Genomic DNA, 23,756 nt, shown 5'->3' with positions numbered 1-23,756 from the left:
CTTCAAATACAAGGATCCAGGTTTAATCTATCATGATTTATTTTAAGTACATCACAGGTAGGACAAAATAAAAACATTTTCACAACAGAAGACATTACATCCATCTTGAAATTTGGAACCAGTTGTAAAAACTAGAAATATGGGTCCTATCTCCGTGTTTAGGTCGGAACTTCTGCTGTTCATGCATAGAATTAGAATCAATTAGTCATTCTAATTCTAGAACTAATTAGACAATCTAATTCTATGGTATACAGTCAGTTCTCACTATAGGGATGTCACACCGGACTACTGATGTCCTATAGTATCCAGTAGTGATGATATCATGTTACACCACAGTACTGATGTCCTCCACCTCGTTGGGCTTCACAGGCTTGCTGGGGAGCGACTTGAGGTACTCCAGGTGTCGCCGGGCATCCTCCTGGTTCTGCCGTACGTAATACACCACGTAGGAGATGACCATGGCAAACCAGCCGAACATTGTCACCAGCATGGCGTAGTCCGTGGTCCTCTTGGCCAGGTTACACAGGTCTGTGTCCACCGCCAGGAAATGGCGTCCCTCCTGCTCCTGGAGTTCGGAGCTCCGGCAGAGGACACGTGCAGCCGCCTCGTGGTTGTGGGCCATGCCGCCCAGTGCCTGCTGCAGGGTGCAGTCACAGTGCCAGGGGTTGTCGTCCACCAGGACCCGCGCTTTGAGCCGGGCGAACGCATCCTTGTGCACACTAGTGATGCGGTTGTGTGAGAGGTCGAGGACCTGCAGTGTGGCCTCCACGCCACTGAAGGCGCCCTCCCCCAGCGTCTCCACAGCATTGTGGGACAGATTGAGCTCCCGCAGCAGCCTCAGGCCCCGGAAGGCGTGGTCGGGGACGGCCATGATCTGGTTGTGGTCGAGGCGGAGCACGGCGGTGTCTGGAGGCAGGTCCGGGGGGATCTCTTTGAGCCGGGACCCGGTGCAGGTGACGTTGAGGCCAAGGAGGAGCCCCAGGGGCCCCGGGCCGAGGTGGAGGCCAGGGTCGGGTCGGGCCCGCTGGCAGACGCATCCCTTGGGACACATGGAGGCGGAGGGGAAGCACAGGGCCATGAGGACCAGGCTCTGGAGGAGCAGGCACATGGGGATGGAGCGGGACAGCCACATGTCCAGGGGAGTCATACTGGTGGGGACCACCAGCCCTCAGCATCCCGCCAAGAGACAGGGACACCACACCACTGGACCGACCCAAGAAGCAACGGACCGGCCACGGCTCATACCAAAAACTCCATACTGGAGACTGATGAGCCTCCACCAACACACTCCGTCTGTTCAGGCCTAGCAGGGCCTGTCACCAGTTGGACTCATGCTGTAATCACACCTGAAATAAAACAGATAGAAGCATTAAACAATATAAAAACTGCTTAATGAAGTACTGTACGTTCTTTGAACTACTTTTTTAGTGTGTAACTTTCGGTTTTAGCTGAAGTCAAAAAGACAAAACAGGAGCACCACGGTGTGTAAGTGAAAACAAACCACTCTGTTATATTCACATCATCATAATCTCATCATAACCGACTTCTGTTTGATATAAACGATATTACACAACTTGTTATATTTATGGCAAACTAGGCTACATGATAAGGTTAATCTAGGTTAGATGAATCACTGTCCTTAATACCTTAATAAACTTTTACTGCAGTGGGCTAAATCAGGGTCACACAGACGGTTTTGAAACAAAAGTATACACCTCACACACATGGTTATGGGCTTAGAAAAAGAAGACACCTGTAACATGTCAGATATAGAGTTGAAATGTATTACATTTTGAGTTTGCATCCCAATATTACACTTTATATACACTATAAATACAAAAGTATGTGGACACCCCTTCAAATGAGTGGATTATGCTATTTTGGCCACACCCTTTGCTGACAGGAGTATACAATCGAGCACGCAGCCATTGGCAGTAGAATGGCCTCACTGAAGAGCTCAGTGACTTTCAACCATCATAGGATGCCACCATTCCAATAAGACAGTTCATCACATTTCTGCCCTGCTAGAGCTGCCTCTGTCAACTGTAAGTGCTGTTATAGTTAAGTGGAAACATCTAGGAGCAAAAACGGCTCAGCCACAAATTGGCAGGCCACAAAAGTTCACCGAACGGGAACGCCGAGTGATGAAGCGCTTAGTGCGTAAGAATCATCTGTCCTCGGTTGCAACACTAACTACCAAGTTCCAAACTGCCTCTGGAAGCAACGTCAATACAATAACTGTTTGTCGGGACCTTCATGAAATGGGTTTCCATGGCCGAGCAGCCGCACACAAGCCTAAGATCACCATGCCAAAGGCCAAATGCAGGCTGGAGTGGTGTAAAGCTCATCGCCATTGGACTCTGGAGCAGTGGAAACGGGTTCTCTGGAGTGATGAATCACGCTTCACCATCAGGCAGTCCAATGGACCAATCTCGGTTTGGCGGATGCCAGGAGAACGCTACCTGCCCGAATGCATAGTGACAACTGTAAAGTTTGGTGGAGGAGGATTAATGGTCTGTGGCTGTTTTCATGGTTCGGCCCCCTTAGTTCCAGTGAAGGGAAATCTTAATGCAGTAGCATACAATGACATTCTAGACGATTCTGTTCTTCCAACTTTGAGGCAACAGTTTGGGGAAGGCCTTTTCCTGTTTCCGCATGACAATGCCCACTTGCACAAAGCGAGATCCATACAGAAAAGGTTGGTGGAGATCGGTATGGAAGAACTTGACTGGCTTGCACAGAGCCATGACCTCAACCCCATCGAACACCTTTGGGATGAATTGGAACGTAGACTGCGAGCCAGACCTAATTGCCCAACATCAGTGCCAGATCTCACTAATGCTCTTGTGGTTGAATGAAAGCAAGTCTCTGCAGCAATGTTCCAACATCTAGTGGAAATCCTTCCCAGAAGAGGCTGTTATAGCAGCAAAGGGGGGGACCAACTCCATATTAATGCTCATGAATGAGATGTTTGCCGAGCAGGTGTCCACATACTTTTGGTCATGTAGTGTACATCACAGAAGACTGAAATTTTAAACAAAACCGTTTGACATAGAAACGATTTTCGGCGTTTATTTAAGAAATATGTTTATTCATTATGAAATTATAAAAATATTAATAACATTCCACCCATGAGGCCACTAGAGGGTGATTTAACTGCAGGAAAGGGCTACAACAACACATCCTTATGAACACACACTCTTTACTGAGACTTGACAATAAGCATGGACCTGTGAATCCCCTGTCAATCAAACACTAGCCAGCTACAAACGATGTTGTTTATTTAGTCAATTAAGAACAGATTTTTATTTACAATGAGGACCTGTCAAACATGTACATTTTATTATCTGTGTAAGAGTGAGAATATAGTAAGTACACAGTAATGGGCAGTTATATAGGACAAGGGAAGCAATGTTTACTTATGTTCCCATTCATGACATATGATTGGTATCGTTAGTAAAACAAACACACACCTACTCTATTGTAAGCTTGTGTACTGTGGATAACAACACCACATTGGTTCCAAATGGCACCCTATTCCCTATGTAGTGCACTACTTTTGACTAGGGTCCATAGGGAATAAAGGTGCTATTTGGGCTTCTGTCTGGTAAGTGCTAAGTACAGTGGAGTGCAGCAGGCTGGTTTTATCAAGCCCCCCTCATTCTCCCTCTGTCACGCTGTAATGTCACCTTCTCATAACAGATCTTTGTCTGCAGAACATCACATAGGGAAGAAATTCACTTACAGTACAGGAACTCTACATTAACCAAACTGTACAATACAACCCTATTCAATCATAAAAATGCTATGCAATTATTTTCTGTCATATAACTTTCCCCATATCGAGATCCTACCTATCATGTTTATAAACACATGCTAACATGCAGTGCTTAATTTGTAAATTGGGAGGTCCCGGGAACACATAGTGAGCGTGAGAGGGTGCGTTACCCGAGGGGCTCTTAAGGTACTGGAACACATTGAGAAAAAAAGTGACTAACACAATGTGGCAGCTCAGCAGACAGAGTAAACAGCCATGTGGCCTACTGTCTATGGTGGTTAAACGGACAGCACTCTCCAAGGTGCTGATTTATTCAAAGCATTTTAGACGTCACTGCAGTATGCCCACATATATGAGTGTAGCTGCGGGGCTTACACAAGTCAGAATCAGTGTACAGCAACATTTTAGACGTCACTGCAGTATGCCTACATATATGAGTGTAGCTGCGGGGCTTACACAAGTCAGAATCAGTGTACAGCAACATTTTTAGACGTCACTGCAGAACACCCGCCATATGCAAATGCACACATAGTCAGCTGTGGGGCTTACAAGAACCATATGTCATATCATTTTCAAGACATCAATGTAGCAGTAGAACAAATATCACAATATCAGAATATAACTTCAAATAAAATGAATTACTGTAGACTACAGCAGAACACACATATGAGAATATATAGGCTTCCTGACTATGTGATAATATGAAGCACATGTTCAGATTACCTTCACAGTACAGAACAAGTTTGTAAAGAAAAACAATTTTCCTACCTTAGTTTTCAAAACCTCCCACAATGACTCTCCCCATGTCAAGTTCATTTAACTCCTGACAGTCAATGTCTTGCTCAAAGCCATGAGCGGGCCTGTGGCAGTGACGTTTAGCCTCCTTCTAAGGCTGTTTTGAAGACTCTGGCTGTAGTGTCTATTTTTTTCATTTTGAGGGTTAACTATAACATGGGTGTCCTCTTTAGCCTCATCTACAAGGCCTGCTGCCACCAAATGTGCATTGGTTCAGGCATATTCAAAAAATAATAATTCTGAGGGCTCTTTGTTATTGTTTTTATGTCAAAGGCAGAGGATGTTACTGTACATTCCACCCTCTCTTTTGCTAGCTAGTTTAATCACTCCAGTCGTTTCTAGACCCAAGCTCCCTACCTTTTTGCATGTTGTACAGCCCAGCTTTGAATTCTGCATGACAAGCCCTTGGTTATACGTTTGTTGTTCTTGAACTGCAAATTGCACCTGCTTCGAGCACTTCGTCGGTGGATGAGGCACTGTCCCCCCCAGCTCCCCGTCTCCCTCTCCCGCTGAGTCTGACTCACTAGTAGGCCTACTAGCTAGTGGAGGTGCCGGTGGTGATGCTGAACTGGCAGGATTAGCAGCGCTGCTAGCTCAGGCATCCCCATTAGGAACAGTTTGCCCCTCACTCCTCTCCTCCAGCACTGACAATTCTCTGGCTCGTTCTGGGTTCGATTCACCATCTTTCTCAGGATTTTTGGACTTGAAAAATGTCATCAAACTTGATTGCCTTTTTTTATCAATTTTTTATTTGTCTTTCCCACGTTTCAAATTCAGTAGGGAGACAACTAGCCTAGTCTACGTGACGTGATTACGTAGGGACCTCTTCACTAGCTGACCACCACTACCAAGACCTGTCTCAAGATCAGTTACTTACTCCACCGGCCTCCCCATAACCTCTATGTACAAATAGGAGAGCAGGTCTGGAATCAGTGTGGCAGGATAGGATGATTACACAGAAGGATCACCACGCTTTTACATGATGGTCTTTCTGGGGAGCGGGAGAAATAACAAGGCAACTTGATTTAACACTGATCGCTTTATTAGAATGTTTACAGTGCGAACAGTGAAACAATTAATAAATCATGCCGATAGAGGTACCGGATCTGGGCAAATAGGTGCCAGAATGAACAAAGTCAAATCTGAGAGGTGCCGGATCCTGTTCCGGCAGGATCCGGCTCAAATTAAGCACTGCTAACATGTGTCTGTCAGATCTCCCTGAGGTGTTGATAAAAACACATTAATTACCGAGCTTGAACAGGATAAGATCATGAAAAATGTATCCACTTAAGACATATGATCAATTCTGCATCAGATTATGTACAGCTTTACTATACTGCCCAGCAGCTTGATGGGAGGCATTGTAGAACGCTCCAGAATGCAGTGATTGCTAATGGACATGGGCGTCTGCCCATTTCTGGGAAAAAGAGATACTGATAACCATAGAAATAATAATAACCTATGTAGGTTGAGGGAGCAGCCCTATCTCTCCCCACAGCCTGTGTTGTTTAATAGAGCCTATGATGATGAGAGAAAGAGAAAGAGCGAGAGAGTGAGAGCGAGAGAGAGAGGGAGAGAGAGAAAGGTTTAGAGAGAGACAGAGTGATGGAGATAGGGAAGCATCTGTGTTGTCTGTATGAGGCCGTCTCCCCCGTGAGCACCAGGCACAGGGGCTCAAGTGAGTCTAGGTTCAAATGTCAACTGCCAAAAAGCTGAATTGCATGCAGGCATGTCATCCATCATCGACGACTAGAAAAATGGCAAAGCAACACAAGTGACAGTTGGTATCCACATTGATGAGGGATTTTGAATGCATCATCTTCAGAGGCCCCTGGAGGGGAGAATATAGGCTGTGTGTCACTGGGAGCGTGTGAGCTTTGAGTCCTTTCAAGTCCAATGACTGACTGACTGAAGTCATACCATCATTTTCAATTCAGCCAGTAATGACCTGGCTGAATTCAGCTGGTGGCCCTCTCCTGTCTCTGGTCACAGTGTACAAGGTTGTTCACATACTGGGTTAAAATAGGCACCGGTGAACTCAGCCGCGAGGCAGCGACCATTTCTATTTTTGGCACCACTGAAATGTTCATTTCACAAATCAAGAAGAACATGATTGCCCTGTTATTCAGATTCAGTGGAACCATTAAAACGTTCATAAATTGAATAAAGTGCTTACTTTATACATGCAGTCTTTCTATTATCATATTGGTTAGCAGTATGGTTTTGAAAATTGTGAAAAATCTGACCAATTACACTATATATACAAAAGTATGTGGACACCCCTTCAAATGAGTGGATTTAGCTATTTCAGTCACACCCGTTGCTGACAGATGTATAATATTGAGCACACAGCCTTGCAATCTCCATAGACAAACATTGGCAGTAGAATGGCCTTACTAAAGAGCTCAGTGACTTTCAACGTGGCACCGTCATAGGATGCCACCTTTCCAACAAGTCAGTTTGTAAAATTTCTGCCCTGCTAGACCTGCCCCGGTCAACTGTAAGTGCTGTTATAGTGAAGTGGAAACGTCTAGGAGCAACACCGGCTCAGCCGCGAAGTGGTAGGCCACACAAGCTCACAGAACGGGACTGCAGAGTGTTGAAGCGCGTAGCACGTAAAAATCGTCTGTCCTCGGTTGCAACACTCACTACCGGGCAAAGCTTGCCTTCATTGGACTCTGGAGCAGTGGAAACGCATTCTCTGGAGTGATGAATCACGCTTCACCATCTGGCAGTCCGAAGGACAAATCTGGGTTTGGCAAATGCCAGGAGAACACTACCTGCCCGAATGCATACTGCCAACTGTAAAGTTTGGTGGAGGAGGAATAATGGTCTGGGGCTGTTTTTTGTGGTTCGGGCTAGGCCCCTTAGTTCCAGTGAAGATAAATCTTAATGCTACAGCATACAATGACATTCTAGATGATTATGTGCTTCCAACTTTGTGGCAACAGTTTGGGGCAGGCCCTTTCCTGCTACCGTGCACAAAGTGAGGGCCATACATGTAGTGTATCATGTCATCAATGTCAACTTAGATTTTTGTAAGTTTTCTGTCATCATATGATTTTAAGGGGTAGAGGCTGGGCAATGGATTTTTTTACCATTACTGGAAAAAGAGCAATCCTTTACAAAAATCTGATTTTTAAATGCAATTACCCATGAACAAAAATATAAATGCAACATGTAACAATTTCTAAGATTTTACAGAGTTACAGTTCATATAAGGAAATCAGTCAACTAAAATAAATAAATTAGGCCCTAATCTATGGATTTCACATGACTGGGAATACAGATATGCATCTGTTGGTCACAGATACCTTAAAAAAAGGTAGGGGCGTGGATCAGAAATCCAGTCAGTATCTGGTGTGACCACCATTTGCCTCATGCAGCGCGACACAGCTCCTTCACATAGAATTGATCAGGCTGTTGATTGTGGCCTGTGGAATGTTGCCCCACTCCTCTTCAATGGCTGTGTGAAGTTTCTGGATATTGGCGGGAACTGGAATACGCTGTCATACATGTTGATCCAGAGCATCCCAAACATGCTCAATGCGTGACATGTCTGGTGAGTATGCAGGCCATGGAAGAACTGGGACATTTTCAGCTTTGAGGAATTGGGTACAGATCTTTTCGACATGGGGCAATGCATTATCATGCTGAAACATGAGGTGATCTCGTCACGGTATCTCTGTGCATTCAAATGGCCATCGATAAAATGCAATTGTGTTCATTCTCCGTAGTTTCAGCCTGCCCATACCATAACCCCACCGCCACCATGGGGCACTCTGTTCACAACGTTGACTTCCACAGCTTCATCAGCTGTCTGGGTTGCTTGTTTCAGACGATCCCACATGCGAAGATGCCGGATGTTGAGGTCCTGGGCTGGTGTGGTTACTCGTGGTCTACGGTTGTGAGGCCGGTTGGACATACTGCCAAATTCTCTTAAAACTATGTTTTAGGCGACTTATGTTAGAGAAATTAACATTCAACTTGAGGCATTGTGTTGTGTGTCAAGACAGGATTGTGTTGAGGCACAGATCTGCAGCATTGAAGGTCCTTAAGAACACAGTGACCTCCACCTCCAAGTTTGGAACCATCAAGACTCTTCCTAGAGCTGACCACCCAGTCAAACTGAGCAATTTGGGTAGAAGGGCCTTGGTCAGTGAGGTGACGAAGAACCCGATGGTTACTTTGACAGAGCTCCAGAGTTCATCTGTGGAAATGGGAGAACCTTCCAGAAGGACAACCATCTCTGCAGCACTCCACCAATCAGACCTTTATGGCAGAATGGCCAGACGGAAGCCACTACCTCAGTAAAAGGCACATGACAGCCCGCTTAGAGTTTGCCAAAAAGCACCTAAAGGACTCTCAGGCCATGAAAAACAAGATTATCTGGTCTGATGAAACCAAGATTGAACTCTTTGGCCTGAATGCCAAGTGTCACGTCTGGAGGAAACCAGGCACCGCTCATCACCTGGCCAATGCCATCCCTACGGTGAAGCATGGTGGTGGCAGCATCATGTTGTGGGGATGTTTTTCAGTGGCAGGGACTGGGGGACTAGTCAGGATCGAGGGAAATAGGAACGGAGCAAAGTACAGAGAGATCCTTGATGAAAACCTGCTTCAGAGCACTCAGGACCTCAGACTGGGGCGAAGGTTCACCTTCCAACAGGACAACGACCTTAAGCACACAGTCAAGACAACGCAGGAGTGGCTTCGGGATAAGAGTCCAGACTTGAACCCGATCGAACATCTCTGGAGACCTGAAAATAGCTGTGCAGCAACACTCCCCATCCAACCTGAGAACTTGAGAGGATCTGCAGAGAAGAATGGGCGAAACTCCCCAAATACAGGTGTGCCAAGCTTGCAGCGTCATACCCAATAAGACTCGAGGCTGTAATCGCTGGCAAAAAGTGCTTCTACAAAGTACTGAGTAAAGGATCTGAATACTTATGTAAATGTGATTTAAAAAAAAAAAAACTTTTTTAATAAATTTGCAAAAATGTCTAAAAACCTGTTTTTGCTTTGTCATTATGGGGTATTGTGTGTAGACTGATAAGGGGGAACACGATTTAATACATTATAGAAAAAGGCTGTAATTTAACAAAACATGGAAAAATTCAAGGGGTCTGAATACTGCCCAAATGCACTGTACTTCCATTAGTTTTTAAAAAACGGTACCGGTTACCTTCAGATGAGTCCCGTGACACTTGCGGGGGTCGTTTACATGATTTACCAATTTTCGGGATGTCTCATGGTCTGACAAACACCACTCTAGCTCTGCCACCTTTCACCACAGATGAGGAAGTGTTACACTGGTGGATGCAGTGGATTGAGATGCATCCAATGCAATAAAAGCAGATGTCTCTAATTTAAACTGATGGATTTTGATGGGGATTTTGTTGTTATGTAACTTAGATTGACGTACCGGTGCGTCAATCGACTCTAGGGGGTTAATCATCTTCTGGATATGCCACACCTGTCAAGTGGATGGATTATCTTGGCAAAGGAGAAATGCTCACCAACAGGGATGTAAACAAATTTGTGCACAAAATTGTAGAGAAATACGCTTTTTGTTTATATGGACAATTTCTGAGATCTTTTGTTTTAGAGCATGAAAAAAGGTCATGTGTGGCTCAGTTGGTAGAGCATGGTGCTTGCAATGCCAGGGTTGTGGGTTTAATTCCTATCGGGGACCAGTATGGGGGAAACGTATGTACTCACTACTGTAAGTCGCTCTGGATAAGAATGTCTGCTAAATTACAAAAATGTAAACATGATGCATTTATATTTTTGTTCAGTGTAAATTGGTCTGTAATCACAATCTAGCAGGCACTCTAGAACTGGGATGGACTCCCAATCAACTACAATCATGCATGGGCTTTGTAAATAGCACTTAGGCTATGTAGTGGCTGCTCAATCATTTTCTCCCCAATGGGCTTGTAAGTAAGCATTTCACGATGCGGTCTCCTGATGTACCTGTTGTATTCGGCGCATGTGAAAAATAACATTTGATTTGATTTGTAAGAGCTTTGACTTCCAGGGATGTCAACCAAAGCTTACATGTGAAGCTATTTCCTATGACAAATCTCAACATGGCAGTAAGGATGAATCATGAAGTAAAGAAAAATAAAGGCATCCATCGTAAAACACTGTCAGACTGGAAGTATTAGCCTGAAGTCAAATGAATGGTCCAGAGTTCAATAAGATATCTCTTGGATATGACCCCACCATAAGGTCAGAGAATAAATGATGTCTATTGTCTCATTACTATACATTTACAAAACAATCACTAGAATATAATGTAACATCAATGTTATTACTGTAATAATTAGTGCTACTACACAGGTATTAGAGAAATGTGATGTACACCATCATTGTATTAAAAGGCAGAGTAATTTGATTGGTTCAAGACTTGGAGTTGAAATGTATTTTGACACAACGTGACCCTATTTCTATCATTTATCATAGCATATGGCCATTCTATTACTTAAGTTGCATGTTCCTGTCAAGGCCATATTTATGGGTTAGCATCAACATGAAATTCAACAAAGATGTGGACTGCATCCAAAACGGCACCCTATTCCATACATAGTACACTACTTTTTACCATAGCTGTGGTGCACTACATAGGAAATTGGGTGCAATTTGGGATGCAAATTTAGACCTAAAGCGGACTTGCCTACTGTGTTTTCTTGACCCATATAGTACTACATCACTTGATACATTTTGTGATAATTAAATAAACATCATTATTAAGGATTAACTATTTATGCAAATAGTCTTGAGCTGGATCTGGGGATATCGAATTACAATAGAAATGGGTCTGAGCAAATGATAGCCAAGCTATTCCTCAAACAGAATAGTCTGCAAGTGTTATAAACGGCATGGCATAGCATTTCCCAAACAAATAGACCATGCCCCATGGTAAAGAATATGATTTATGAGTAGCCAAGCATACACAAAGTCGTAAACTTTTCTAGGTAGGCCTATAGGTCTGCATGTACGCCTTTAGTTTATCAGTTATATATTATCATTATGATATTCCTACATTATATTATTATAGTATGAGTTTTGATATGATATAATGAGTGAACACTAATGATAAGGAGGACACCCCGCAGTGTGAGCCTGCTCGTCATCAAGATGAATTTCTTCCTATAGCGCACTCCGTGGCTCAACCATCAACCGTTAACCCTGCTCTCGAGCTCGGCGCCTGAATGCGACGTACTACAGGGTACCCGGCTCCCCTTTCTGACCCGCGCAGCTGTTATTTTCTACATGTAAAAAAATCACTGCCATGATTAAACTACAGTATTTCATTGCGGCATTCATGTAAAGATGTCACCCATGGAACAATGTCCTGTTCAAGTATTTACCAAGGACATAACAGCAATGTTATTGCAGGTATCCTATAATACCATTATTCTAATAGAGTAATAACAATACATTCGATATAGCTACCTACAATAAACAATATTTGAGTGATCAGAGAACATCAATGTAGCTGTGAAGCAACACATTCAATCGTCACATGGCACATGAATAATAATATTAATTTAAAACATGGTGGATTTTGAAATAACCCCCAAAAATGATATATATGACGACCCCAAACCCATCTATTTTCCTTTTTTCCCCTCATATCTGACTAACAACAATCACCAACTGAAAAGAAAAAGAAAGGTGGAAAGCCAGCATGAAAATGAGCTTATACATACGTATGTGTGTGTGCTGCGCGTGTAGAGGAGGTGCGGAGCAACAGGCGACATATGTTTCCATTCTCACCTGCAATAAAAGCAACCGTCAGTCTCTCAATTTCAGACTTTGACATTCTAAACGGATCGTTCCAACGCAATCTTCCTTCTCCAGTAGTTTCCTGTCCTCGTCAAAAATGTTGGAATAGCGCAGTTGAAATTCACATTTTTACAATTGCTTGTTGCTGCTCAGTATTGAACGTGAAAGGAGTGTGACTGAGCTCAAGCTGGCAAGGGAGGGGTTTGCGAGACGAGCATTGAAGGCGACAGTGTTCACCCGGAGCGCGCGCGGGGATGAACGGTCAGACAGACAGTAGGTGTTGCCCCAGTGTCTGTTGGGTTCTTCTGACTAATTCAATCCATTTATAATATATCATCACATACGTTCGGTCTTTTGCATCGTCGTAAAACTAAAAGGAGAGCTGTTGAGTTAAGACAAATTGTAGGTGCATTTCACTGTTAGTCTACACCTGTTGTTTACAAGCATGTGACTAATAAAATTGGATTTGATTTGTGTCCGGGTCAGTCATCCCACTCTATCTGCATAACACTTCAATCAGTCAATGGTAGAAATATTATCCAAAATATTGCTCTTTCAGTGATTCACGTTTGAATTGTAGTCTATCACATTGGTCCGCATTTGAAAATACTCTATACTAAAGACTTTTCTGTGACTATGAGTCTGCTCACACAGTAAGTACAGGTAGCCTACATAATGTGATCAGGAGCCCACATTTACCATGGTACTTAATGTGTAGCCCACATTTACCATGGTACTTAATCTGTAGCCCACATTTACCATGGTACTTACTGTGTAGCCCACATTTACCATGGTACTTAATGTGTAGCCCACATTTACCATGGTACTTACTGTGTAGCCCACATTTACCATGGTACTTAATGTGTAGCCCACATTTACCATGGTACTTAATGTGTAGCCCACATTTACCATGGTACTTAATGTGTAGCCCACATTTACCATGGTACTTAATGTGTAGCCCACATTTACCATGGTACTTAATGTGTAGCCCACATTTACCATGGTACTTAATGTGTAGCCCACATTTACCATGGTACTTAATGTGTAGCCCACATTTACCATGGTACTTAATGTGTAGCCCACATTTACCATGGTACTTAATCTGTAGCCCACATTTACCATGGTACTTAATGTGTAGCCCACATTTACCATGGTACTTAATGTGTAGCCCACATTTACCATGGTACTTACTGTGTAGCCCACATTTACCATGGTATTTATGAGTCACATGAAGCTGTCACATGAAGCGGTCACTGCCATGTGACTGTCAGGGGAATCTGAAGGGAACTGTATTTGTAAAATGGCCATGGTGGCCACCAGCCACCATGCCCATGTTGGCCAAGCAGGATCTCCCTCACTCTCTCACATAACAGGCAGGATCTCCCTCACTCTCTCACATAACAGGCAGGCACTCACTCACTGGATGGTCAGGACTGGGGACACCCAACTGTGACGATGGCATGAGGGGCCCTAGAGATTCCCTGGGGGCCAGACACCACATGACATCAAGTGACTTCTGAGTTTGGTCATAGCCTGACCAGGCTACCATGTGTAGAGTTTAAAATGACATTTAGGACTCAAGAGTTACGGTGCCTTCGGAAAGTATTCAGACCCCTTCACTTTTTACACATTTTGTTACGTTACAGCCTTATTATAAAATCGATTAAATAAATATTTTTCCGCATCAATCTACACACAATACCCCATAATGACAAAGCGAAAACAGGTTTTCAGACATTTTAGCAAAGGTATAAAAAAACAAAAACAGAAATATCTTATTTATATAAGTATTCAGACCCTTTGCTATGAGACTCGAAATTGAGCTTAGGTGCATCCTGTTTCCATTGATCATCCTTGGGATATTTCTACAACTTGATTGGAGTCCACCTGTGGTAAATTCAATTGATTTGACATGATTTGGAAAGGCACAGACTTGTCTATATAAGGTCCCACAATTGACAGTGCATGTCAGAGCAAAAAGGAATTGTCAGTTTCTGAAGCATTGAAGGTCCCCAACTACACAGTGGCCTCCATCATTCTTAAATGGAAGACGTTTGGAATCACCAATACTATTCTGACAGCTGGCCGCCAGATGCTAACTCTGACATAGCTCAAGTGTTCCTCTGAGGAGATGGGAGAACCTTCCAGAAGGACAACCATCTCTGCAGCACTCTACCAATTAGGCCTTTATGGTACAGTAGCCAGATGGAAGCCACTCCTCAGTAAAAAGCACATGACAGCCCACTTGGAGTTACCCAAAAGGCACCTAAAGGACTCTCAGACCATGGGAAACAAGATTCATTGGTCTGATGAAACCAAGATTGAACTTTTTGGCCTGAATGCCAAGCATCACGTCAAGAGGAAACCAAGCACCGCTCATCACCTGCCCAATACCATCTCTACGGTGAAGCATGGTGATGGCAGCATCATGCTGTGGGGATGTTTTTCCACGGCAAGGATTGGGAGACTAGTCAGGATCGAGGTAAAGATGAACAGAGCACAGTACAGAAAGATCCTTGATGAAAACCTGCTCCAGAGAGCTCAGGACTTCAGACTGGGGGCGAAGGTTCACCTTCCAACAGGACAACGACCCTAAGCACACAGCCAAGACAACGTAGGAATGGCTTCAGGACAAGTCTCTGACTGTCCTTGAGTGGCCCAGCCAGAGCCCTACAAACAATACCCCATAATGTCGAGGAGGAATTATGTTTATAGAAGTTTTTACAAAATATAATAAAAAATGTGAAGTCGAAATGTCTTGAGTCAATAAGTATTCAACCCCCTTGTGATGACACAGATTCAACCACAAAAATCAGACAGATTTTCCAATGCCTCGCAAAGAAGGAAACCTATTAGTAGATCGGTAAAAATAAGAATAAACAGACATTCAATATCCCTGTGAGCATGGTGAGAAGTTATTAATTACACTTTGGATGGTGTATCAATACACCCCGTCACTACAAAGTCCTTCCTAACTAAGTTGCCAGAGAGGAAGGAAACTTCTCAGGGATTTCACCATGAGGCCAATGGTGACTTTAAAACAGTTACATAGTTTAATGGCTGTGATAGAAGAAAACTAATGATGGCGCAACAGCATTGTAGTTACTCCACAATACTAACCTAATTGACAGAGTGAAAAGATGGAAGCCTGTACGGAATTGACATTTTCCAAAAAATGCATCCTGTTTGAAACAAGACACTAATACTCCAACAAATGTGGCAAAGCTATTCATTTTTGTCCAGAATACAAAGTGTTATGTTCGGGGCAAATGCAACACAACACATTACTGAGTACCACTCTCAATATTTTCAAGCATAGTGGTGGCTGCATCGTGTTATGGGTATGCTTGTAATCATTAAGGACTGGGGTGTTTTTCAGGATATAAAATAAATGGAATATAGCTAAGCACAGGCAAAATCCTAGAGGAAAACATGGTTCAGTCCACTCACTGACAATAACCTAAAGCACAAGGCTAAATCTACACTGGAGTAGCTTACCAAAAAGACAGCGAATGTTCCTGAGTGGCCGAGTTACAGTTTTGACTTCAATCTACTTTAAAGTGCTACGGCAAGACCTGAAAATGGTTGCCTAGCAATGATCAACAACCAATTTGACAGACTTTGAAGAATTTTGAAAAGAAAAATGGGCAAATGTTGCACAGTCCAGGTGTGGAAATCTCTTAGAGATTTACCCAGGAAGATTCACAGCTGTAATCTCTGCCAAAGGTGCATTGACTCAGGGTTGTGAATGCTTATGTAAATTAGATATTTCTGTATTTCATTATCAACAAATTTGTAAAAATCTCTAAAAACATGTTTTTACTTTGTCATTTTAGGGTATTGTGTGTAGACGGGTGAGAGAAAAAAATTATTTAATCCATTTTGAATTCAGACTGTAACACAACAACATTTGGAATAAGTCAAGGGGTATGAATACTTTCCGAAGGCACTGTATTTACATGCAACAGTCCTTTACTCATATTAAGCAGTTAGTGATAAGTTGAGTTATATCAACCACACACAAATCATCCAGTGATTAATTTGATTGGGTCTAGCTGCCTCCAAGACAAGAGACATTTTCCTTTTCGCCATTAAAAGGTTATGTTTTGTTACGGTTATTTGCATACTGAGTGTTTCATTATTTCCAGCCAATAAGAAGTTATCTGATGGATGATTTGGAGGGGAAAGAATGATGAATGGTTAGGTATATTACCTGTTAAGCATATCTATCAGGCCATTAGCCTTTCTGGGTAACCACAGCGATCAAACTCTGCCCGCAACACAGATAATGTTTATTTAAATGTCATGAGATGGGCCTATAATTCCTCAATTGCCATGTAATGGTTACCAATACATAGAATTCCTCAATTGCAATGTTTAAGCCTACAAGAAATCATTTTCTCAAGCCTGTCATTTCATATAGACTGCACGTACAAAACATTAGGAAGACCTGCTCTTTCCATGACGTTGTAGACTGACCAGGTGAATCCAGGTGAAAGCTATGATCCCTTCTTGATGTCACTTGTTAAATCCACTTCAATCATTATAGACGAAGGGGTGGAGACAGGTTAAAGAAGGATTTTTAAGCCTTGAGACAATTGAGACATGGATTGTGTATGTGTGCCATTCAGAGGGTGAATGGGCAAGACAGAAGATTTAAGTGCCTTTGAACTCAATATAGAAGCTCATCATTGAGAGTGTGATAATGGGTTAATACACAATCAAGTTAACACAATAAAGTTTAACAACATATTCCATTAGGGTCTTCTGGCTTTCATACCAGATACAGACTAATATGATGATACTGTGTGTTTGAAATTGGTGTGGGGACTTTTCTAATGAATCTGAAACATCTAGAGTGATATTCACTTTATTTGTAGAGCCAATACATACCTAGCAATAGTAAGTGACTAAGGGAGACTTATTGGTGCAACGTGTACACTAATAATCAGGAAGCAAGTACAGGGAGTGAATTCAGTAAATAAACGAACATGGAACAAAACAAGAAACAGAGTCAATAACACCTGGGGAACGAACCAAAAAGAGTGACAGATATAGGGGAGGTAATCAGGAAGGTGATGGAGTCCTGGTGAGTCTCATGAAACGCAGGTGCGCGTAACGATGGTGGCAGGTGTGCGTAATAATGAATAAACTGGGAGTAGACGTGACAATTGGAGAAATGTCCTATGATTCCTCATGTGGAGGGAGTGGAAAGACCGCTTCCTCTTCTTCATGCTTCTACACTAGGAGGGGAAAATCCCTATAGATGTGGCAAATTTTCCTATCCAGCTCAAAGGTCCGGTGCCAGCGTAAGCTGCAAGAACATCTGCGTAGAGGGAGAGTTGATGAATTTTGTACAGTAAGACTGTTCTACAAGTCCATTCAACAACCTGGGTGATCTGCACGCCACAGCAGAATGGGTTAGGTATTAGCTTGGAGAACTAAGGGAAGTCTTCACATGTGAGGGAAAGTAATTCATGTGAGTTTTGTTCACTAAACCCAAGTGGCGTAGCGGTATAATGCACTGCATCTCAGCGCAAGAGGCTACAGTCCCTGGTTCAAATCCAGGCTGTATCACATCTGGCCGTGATTGGGAGTGCCATAGGGCGGAGCACAATTGGCCCAGCGTCGTCCGGGTTTGGCCGGGGTAGGCCGTCCACTGTAATTAAGAATTTGTTCTCAACTGACATGTGTAGTTAAATAAAATGAAACATCTTCGTTACACTTAATGGTGGACGATGGGCTGCAGTACTCCTGTTGAGAAGAACTCTGTGGCTGGCTCAAGTTATGACCTCAACAATTTATACCTTCTAACAAGGATGGAAGAGAACCCATTTCTGTGTGCACAGCTAAGAACAAACCCAATCTCTATGCATGGTTCCTCGAAAGCCTGAAAGCTAGCCTTTGAAGTGCTTAGACAGAACTTAACTAATGACTTAGAAAGCATACACTTAAATTAAATACACTGGATCTACTGCATTAGCCAGAGAGAGGATCAAATTGAATTGACATAAAAACTATGGGCCGTTCTATCTCTCCTCCTAATCTGCATGGCAGAGTGCTATCTAATCTCAGTGGATAAGGTAATTACCATTTTGCGTTTGTATTAGATCAGTTCAAATGGCCTCTTTCTCCCTCCTCTGGGCCACATCAGATTGAGTCACTGTCTTCGTCCCAAATGGTACCCTATTCCCTTTTATAGTGCACTACTTTTGACCCGGGCCCATAGGGAATAAGGTGCCATTTGGGATGTGGTCAGTGACTCCGAAGCCTCTTCTTTTAAACATCTTCATCCCCAGTCTGTCTGTCTGGGACCTTGTGGACATTATGAAGAGAATCACTGACCTTGGAATCATAACCCTAGATTGTAGCCACTTGTCGCTGTGTGTTTGTGTAGCCACTTGTCGGTGTCATGTTTGACGGTTTCTGGAGTTTGCCAGGATTGGGCCGTTCTCTTGCCTTGATATCATTTTGTAATCTCTGTCTGCATTGACTGAGTGCACTGTAAATTGCAGCTGGGATCTCTCGTTCCTTTAATCCCTCCTTTCCCTCCTTCACTCCTTCCTTCCACATCTTCTTCCCCATTCCTCCATCCCTCCATCACTCCTTCTATCCCTCCTCATTTCATTCTTCTCTCCATCCCTCATCCCTAAAAACACCCCTTCGTTCTATCCCACCTTATTTTATTCTTCCTTCTCTCCATCCCTCAGTCCTTTCATCCCTTTATAATCATATTCACTGATACATTCAATGTTGAGATGTGTTCAAGGTTAGATCAGCCAATTACTGTCTTTGAATTGACCAACAGCTGTATGCCCTTGGGTTCTCACTGTTGTCAATGTCACATTGAGTGTGAAGTGTGGAGATTTTCATGTGATTTATTAGGATCCCCATTAGCCAACGCCAATGGAGACAGCTAGTCTTACTGTGGTCTGACACATAACGAAAAAAGACATTAGACAATAAACGTAACAATTTTCATACATTTAAAAACATTAACATGTAGTTTGTGTACATGTATCAGTTACACATGTCAGTACATACACACAAAAGTAGGTCAGATGGGGGAGAGGCGTTGTGCCGTGAAGTGTTGCTTTATTTGTTTTTTGAAACCAGGTTTGCTGTTCAATTGTGCTATAGATGGGAGTTCCATGCACTCATGGCTCTGTATAATACTGTTTCCTTGAATTTGTTCTGGACCTGGGGACTGTGAAAAGACCCCTGGTGGCATGTCTGGTGGGGTAAGTGTGTGTCAGTGCTGTGTGTAAATTGACTATGCAAACGATTTGTAATTTCCAACACAATGTTTCTTATAAAAACAAGAAGTGACACAGTCTTTCCTCAACTCTTAGCCAAGAGAGATTGACATGCATGGTATTAATATTAGCCCTCTGGTTACAATGAAGAGCAAGACGTGCTGCTCTGTTCTGGGCCAGCTACAGCTTAACTACACTAGGTCTTTCTTTGCAGCACTTGACCATATGACTGGACAATAATCAAGATAAGATAAAACTAGAGCCTGCAGGACTTGCTTTGTGGAGTGTGGTGTCAAAATGGATGAGGAGGATGAGCAGGGAGGGAGAGAGAGGTGGATGGAGAAGGAGGAGTAGGTGAGGGAGAGGGAGGAACAGATGAGGGAGGAGGAAGAGAGTGAGGAGGAAGGAGAGGATGACTACAGAAGATGTAAATATCAATGGCACTAAATGGAGTGAACCAGAGTTAATAGCGATAGCATCAGCAGCCCCATATAGACCTAACCTAGCGTGTCCAGTTGATCGTATGTACAGTAGAGACCTCAAGTTGCTTGTTGTCTGCCTGTCAAACAAATGTACATATGCTCAATACAGATTCAATATTATGTTATTCACAACAATAGTGAGGTCATGTCTCTCACCCTCACAGCTGTCTGCCACAATTGTTTAATCAATCAAACCATAAACAGTACTGCACTCACTAATAACTACAATATGTAATTGATTTTCTGCAAATCAACTCAGATCAAAAATCTGTTCCCATGCATTGAATCCCAAAATGAAGGTTGTGGGGTTTGCCTGAGCTCAGGAGATGTGCCTGCTCTTGTATCTTTTTAAGAAGTCTGATGGTCTCTCTCTCTCTCTCTCTCTCTGCCTCTTTCTTTCTTTCTCTCTTGGAGAAACAAGCCTTATCGAATAATGTGCCAGATATACACAGAAAAAATCTATACTGCATTGTGGACACCCGACATAACATACAGAGCGTTCGAAACACACAGACCAGAGTAGTGAAATACCATTTGAACCACACAGCATGCAATAGGAAGAATAAAGGCAGTCAATGGAGAGAACTATGTTGGAGCTGAACAACCAAGATATTGTCCATCACATTTTCACACTGGGTGTTTCTGCCTCTTTGTAACGTAAGGTTTGAATCACGATGTGCTCTTTTAACAACGAGGGGAACGGGGATAGAGTGGGTTGATGCCTTGGTCTCTCTCTCTTCCCTGGAATGCATTGCAAGTCCCATGCCACCCTCTCTCAGAACGCAGGGCTTTGAAAGGTCTCTCTGCTTTAAATGTCGGCATTTCGCTGTTCTCTTCATTATAAGTAGAATCCTTCATCCAAGCCAGGCTTCTCATGTATAAAACATAGAAGTCCAGATACAGCCTCCACAGACATGGATGGAGAGGGATACTCCACTATACAGGACCAGTAGCATTCTGACTCAGAATATTACATTTCCTTCTCATGCCTTCCACCAGAGGAATTCATAAAATGGCTAGTAATTCCACATTTCTCCATAATTTCATCTGTCAAAACCCATATTTCACATATTCAGCAAACATGGCATTTGAGGGTAATTACTCCAACTCTGGAAAACTCTTGTATATTAGAGAGAAGAATTCCAGGAATCTTTAAGGAGATAGCATAATTGTCCATGAGTTCTTTTGGGGAAGTTCTTCCCATCCAACTAAGAAAGGACTTAACAGGGATGAGGACATTTATCTAACCGCTCTGTGACTCCAGAATCCACAGGAGCTCCAAGATTCTTCTTTATTCTCACTTCTCATTGTCCCTCTCTCTCTGTACTCTGCCCCTGTGTTCTTCCACACCCCCTCCACCCTTACCCTTTCTCCCTGTTAGCAAGGGCTTCAAGTGGATGGAATGAAAAAGGTGTACGGTACTCATTTTAGGTGCCGGTAGGCTACTCGTTTTAACTTTAGTGGCAATGTTCTATGAGGTGCCGGTACTCAAGCCGTAGAAACCTCAGAGTGTCTGTATACTCTGTACCAGTGAGCACCGGCTCAAGTCAAGCACTGCTGTTCTAGTCTCAGGTCATTAAAATGCCATGGGACAATTTTTCCAATGGATCTCATATGAATCTCCAATGGCTAGATCGGAGAGGGAATATGCATGGTAATAGGTGCTGTTAATCTCTGCTATCATGTTTCCTAGGTGCATGTGTAGAGCAGGTGATTTGTTGGTCAGTTGACCAGTGACAGACCTGGCGGGATCTAATCCTAACAGTTACACATACAAATATGCACTTGATTTTATGAACTGGACTTGTAGGCCTAGTGTCCTAAAAGGCATCTGCCATACAAAATATTATTATTATTATTATTAACTAGCTGAGGAGTGAGTGGGGACCTTGTGGCCTGGTTGTCCATGTAGATGATTCGATTCACATTGAAACTGAACACAAACTCTGCAACAAGTCTAAACAACAGCCTCTCTATGAGCTGAACATCTCAACAGGTACCAAGGATACAGCTCTCTCTCTCTCTCTCTCTCTCTCACACACACACACAATCATTGGAACTGTCCCAGAGAGGATGAGGGAAAGGGGAAAGAATGAGACATTGAACGGGAAAGGAGACACAGGTAATGGATTGTGAAGTGATGGGAAAGATGGATAAGGAAAGTGGGGAAAGTTTGGAATGAGATATGCAGAGGGAATGAGATGCAACACACTTTCCAGGAAAAATAACACGCAATGAAACAGCTCTCTGCTCCTCTAAAGAAACTCTCTCTCTCCCCTCTTTTTTTGTACTTAAAGTAGAGTCAACACCTTTTCCTGTTCTTGGGGAAAATAAAGGCAGAAATGGTAGCTATATTGCAACAACAACAAAAAACTGTGTGACTGTGTCAGACATTTGAACACAAAAAATGCACTCCAACTTTATGGTTTGGAGACAGAAACATCACTGTTGACCAAGAAGTTTCATATGTCATTTTAGAGTTTCATAACAACAGAGCTGAGAAGGCTACAGAGGAAATGTACAACCATATAACTATAACAACCTTGAATGTTGAGAAACTTGTGAATAGCCACCTACACTTCATAGACAAAGACCATTGTGCGGTGTGGAAAAACAGAGGTTTCTGCTTGACAGGAAATTGCTTCTAATGCTCAGGGGGAACTTGAACTTTTTGATCCCCGCTAAATCACAGTGAATGGAGATGGACCCTCCTACCTCGAGGCTATTAATAACGCCACTTAAAAGAGCATAGGTCATTAGCCGTCCTAAAAGGAAGGAAACACAGAGTAGAATAGTGGAGAAGCAAATTAAGGAAACAGAGAGGAATAGTGGAGGCAGGTGAAGGTCTGTGGCCTGCCATTGAACACAATATCTAGAAGGGCAGCTTTGTGTGTGGAAGTCATATATTCATAGGAATGAAGAGGATTGAATTACAGATTTAGGATCTTAATTTGAGCCAGTTTTCTACAGCAGGAAAAGGATTCTGCAGCAACAGGAAATGTATATTATTATGTGGCTAATAATTAATGGACTTTTTTGAAGGGGTTGATTCATTTTTCTAAAGGGACAATCAAGTCTGAAATTTCAAAGTGGAAATTAAACTTCAGAAACCTTTTTAAACCTCAAATACACGACATGTTTTTTCCTGCAACAAAGTGATCAAATTAAGATCCTACATCTGGAGAAACCTATGTGGGCAGTTCTTAGAAATCAATTCAGAAAATTATCCTCCTGTGCAGTCATTATAATACACAGAATAGGTCTGAATGTATGATTTGCTAGATCAACCTTGTAATCTACAGCAGCACAACGACGACGGGGGTGAGGGGGGAGACAGACTCTCAGATTGTTGATTCTGTGAAATAAACACCTTCAGTGGAACCCATCAGAACATGCAGAGAGGACAGAAACTACATCAATTTACACAGGAGAACTACATTGAACAGGACAGGAGTATACATAGAGAGCATAATTTAGCCAAAGAGGATCAATAGTTTCAAAAAAATAACCGTGCATTAAGTTATCACAAGCACATACAGGTAACTGCCAAAATAAAGGAAACATAACATCTCTTAAAAGGGTGTTGCAGCACCATGAGCTGCCAGAACAGCTTCAATGCACCTTGGCATAGATTCTACAAGTGGACCTAAA

At 42.8% G+C, this 23,756-nt stretch overlaps 1 protein-coding gene across 1 annotated transcript; it reads right to left on the bottom strand.

The window, feature by feature from the left end:
- Positions 1–325: 325 nt before the first annotated feature.
- LOC120022206 (leucine-rich repeat-containing protein 3B-like) lies at positions 326–1,147 on the bottom strand. The gene has a single exon (XM_038966080.1). It carries the CDS (start codon positions 1,145–1,147, stop codon positions 326–328), a length of 822 nt encoding a protein of 273 aa, XP_038822008.1.
- Positions 1,148–23,756: the final 22,609 nt, after the last annotated feature.

This window comes from Salvelinus namaycush, chromosome 27 (assembly GCF_016432855.1).
Source record: "Salvelinus namaycush isolate Seneca chromosome 27, SaNama_1.0, whole genome shotgun sequence".
NCBI classification, from domain to species: domain Eukaryota; kingdom Metazoa; phylum Chordata; class Actinopteri; order Salmoniformes; family Salmonidae; genus Salvelinus; species Salvelinus namaycush.
The sequence above is the reverse complement of the archived record's forward strand: the minus strand, read 5'-3'. Positions and strand labels throughout refer to the sequence as shown.

Excerpts from the sequence above, each read along its gene's own strand:
- LOC120022206 (XM_038966080.1), bottom strand. The coding sequence starts at position 1,147 with ATGACTCCCCTGGACATGTGGCTGTCCCGCTCCATCCCCATGTGCCTG.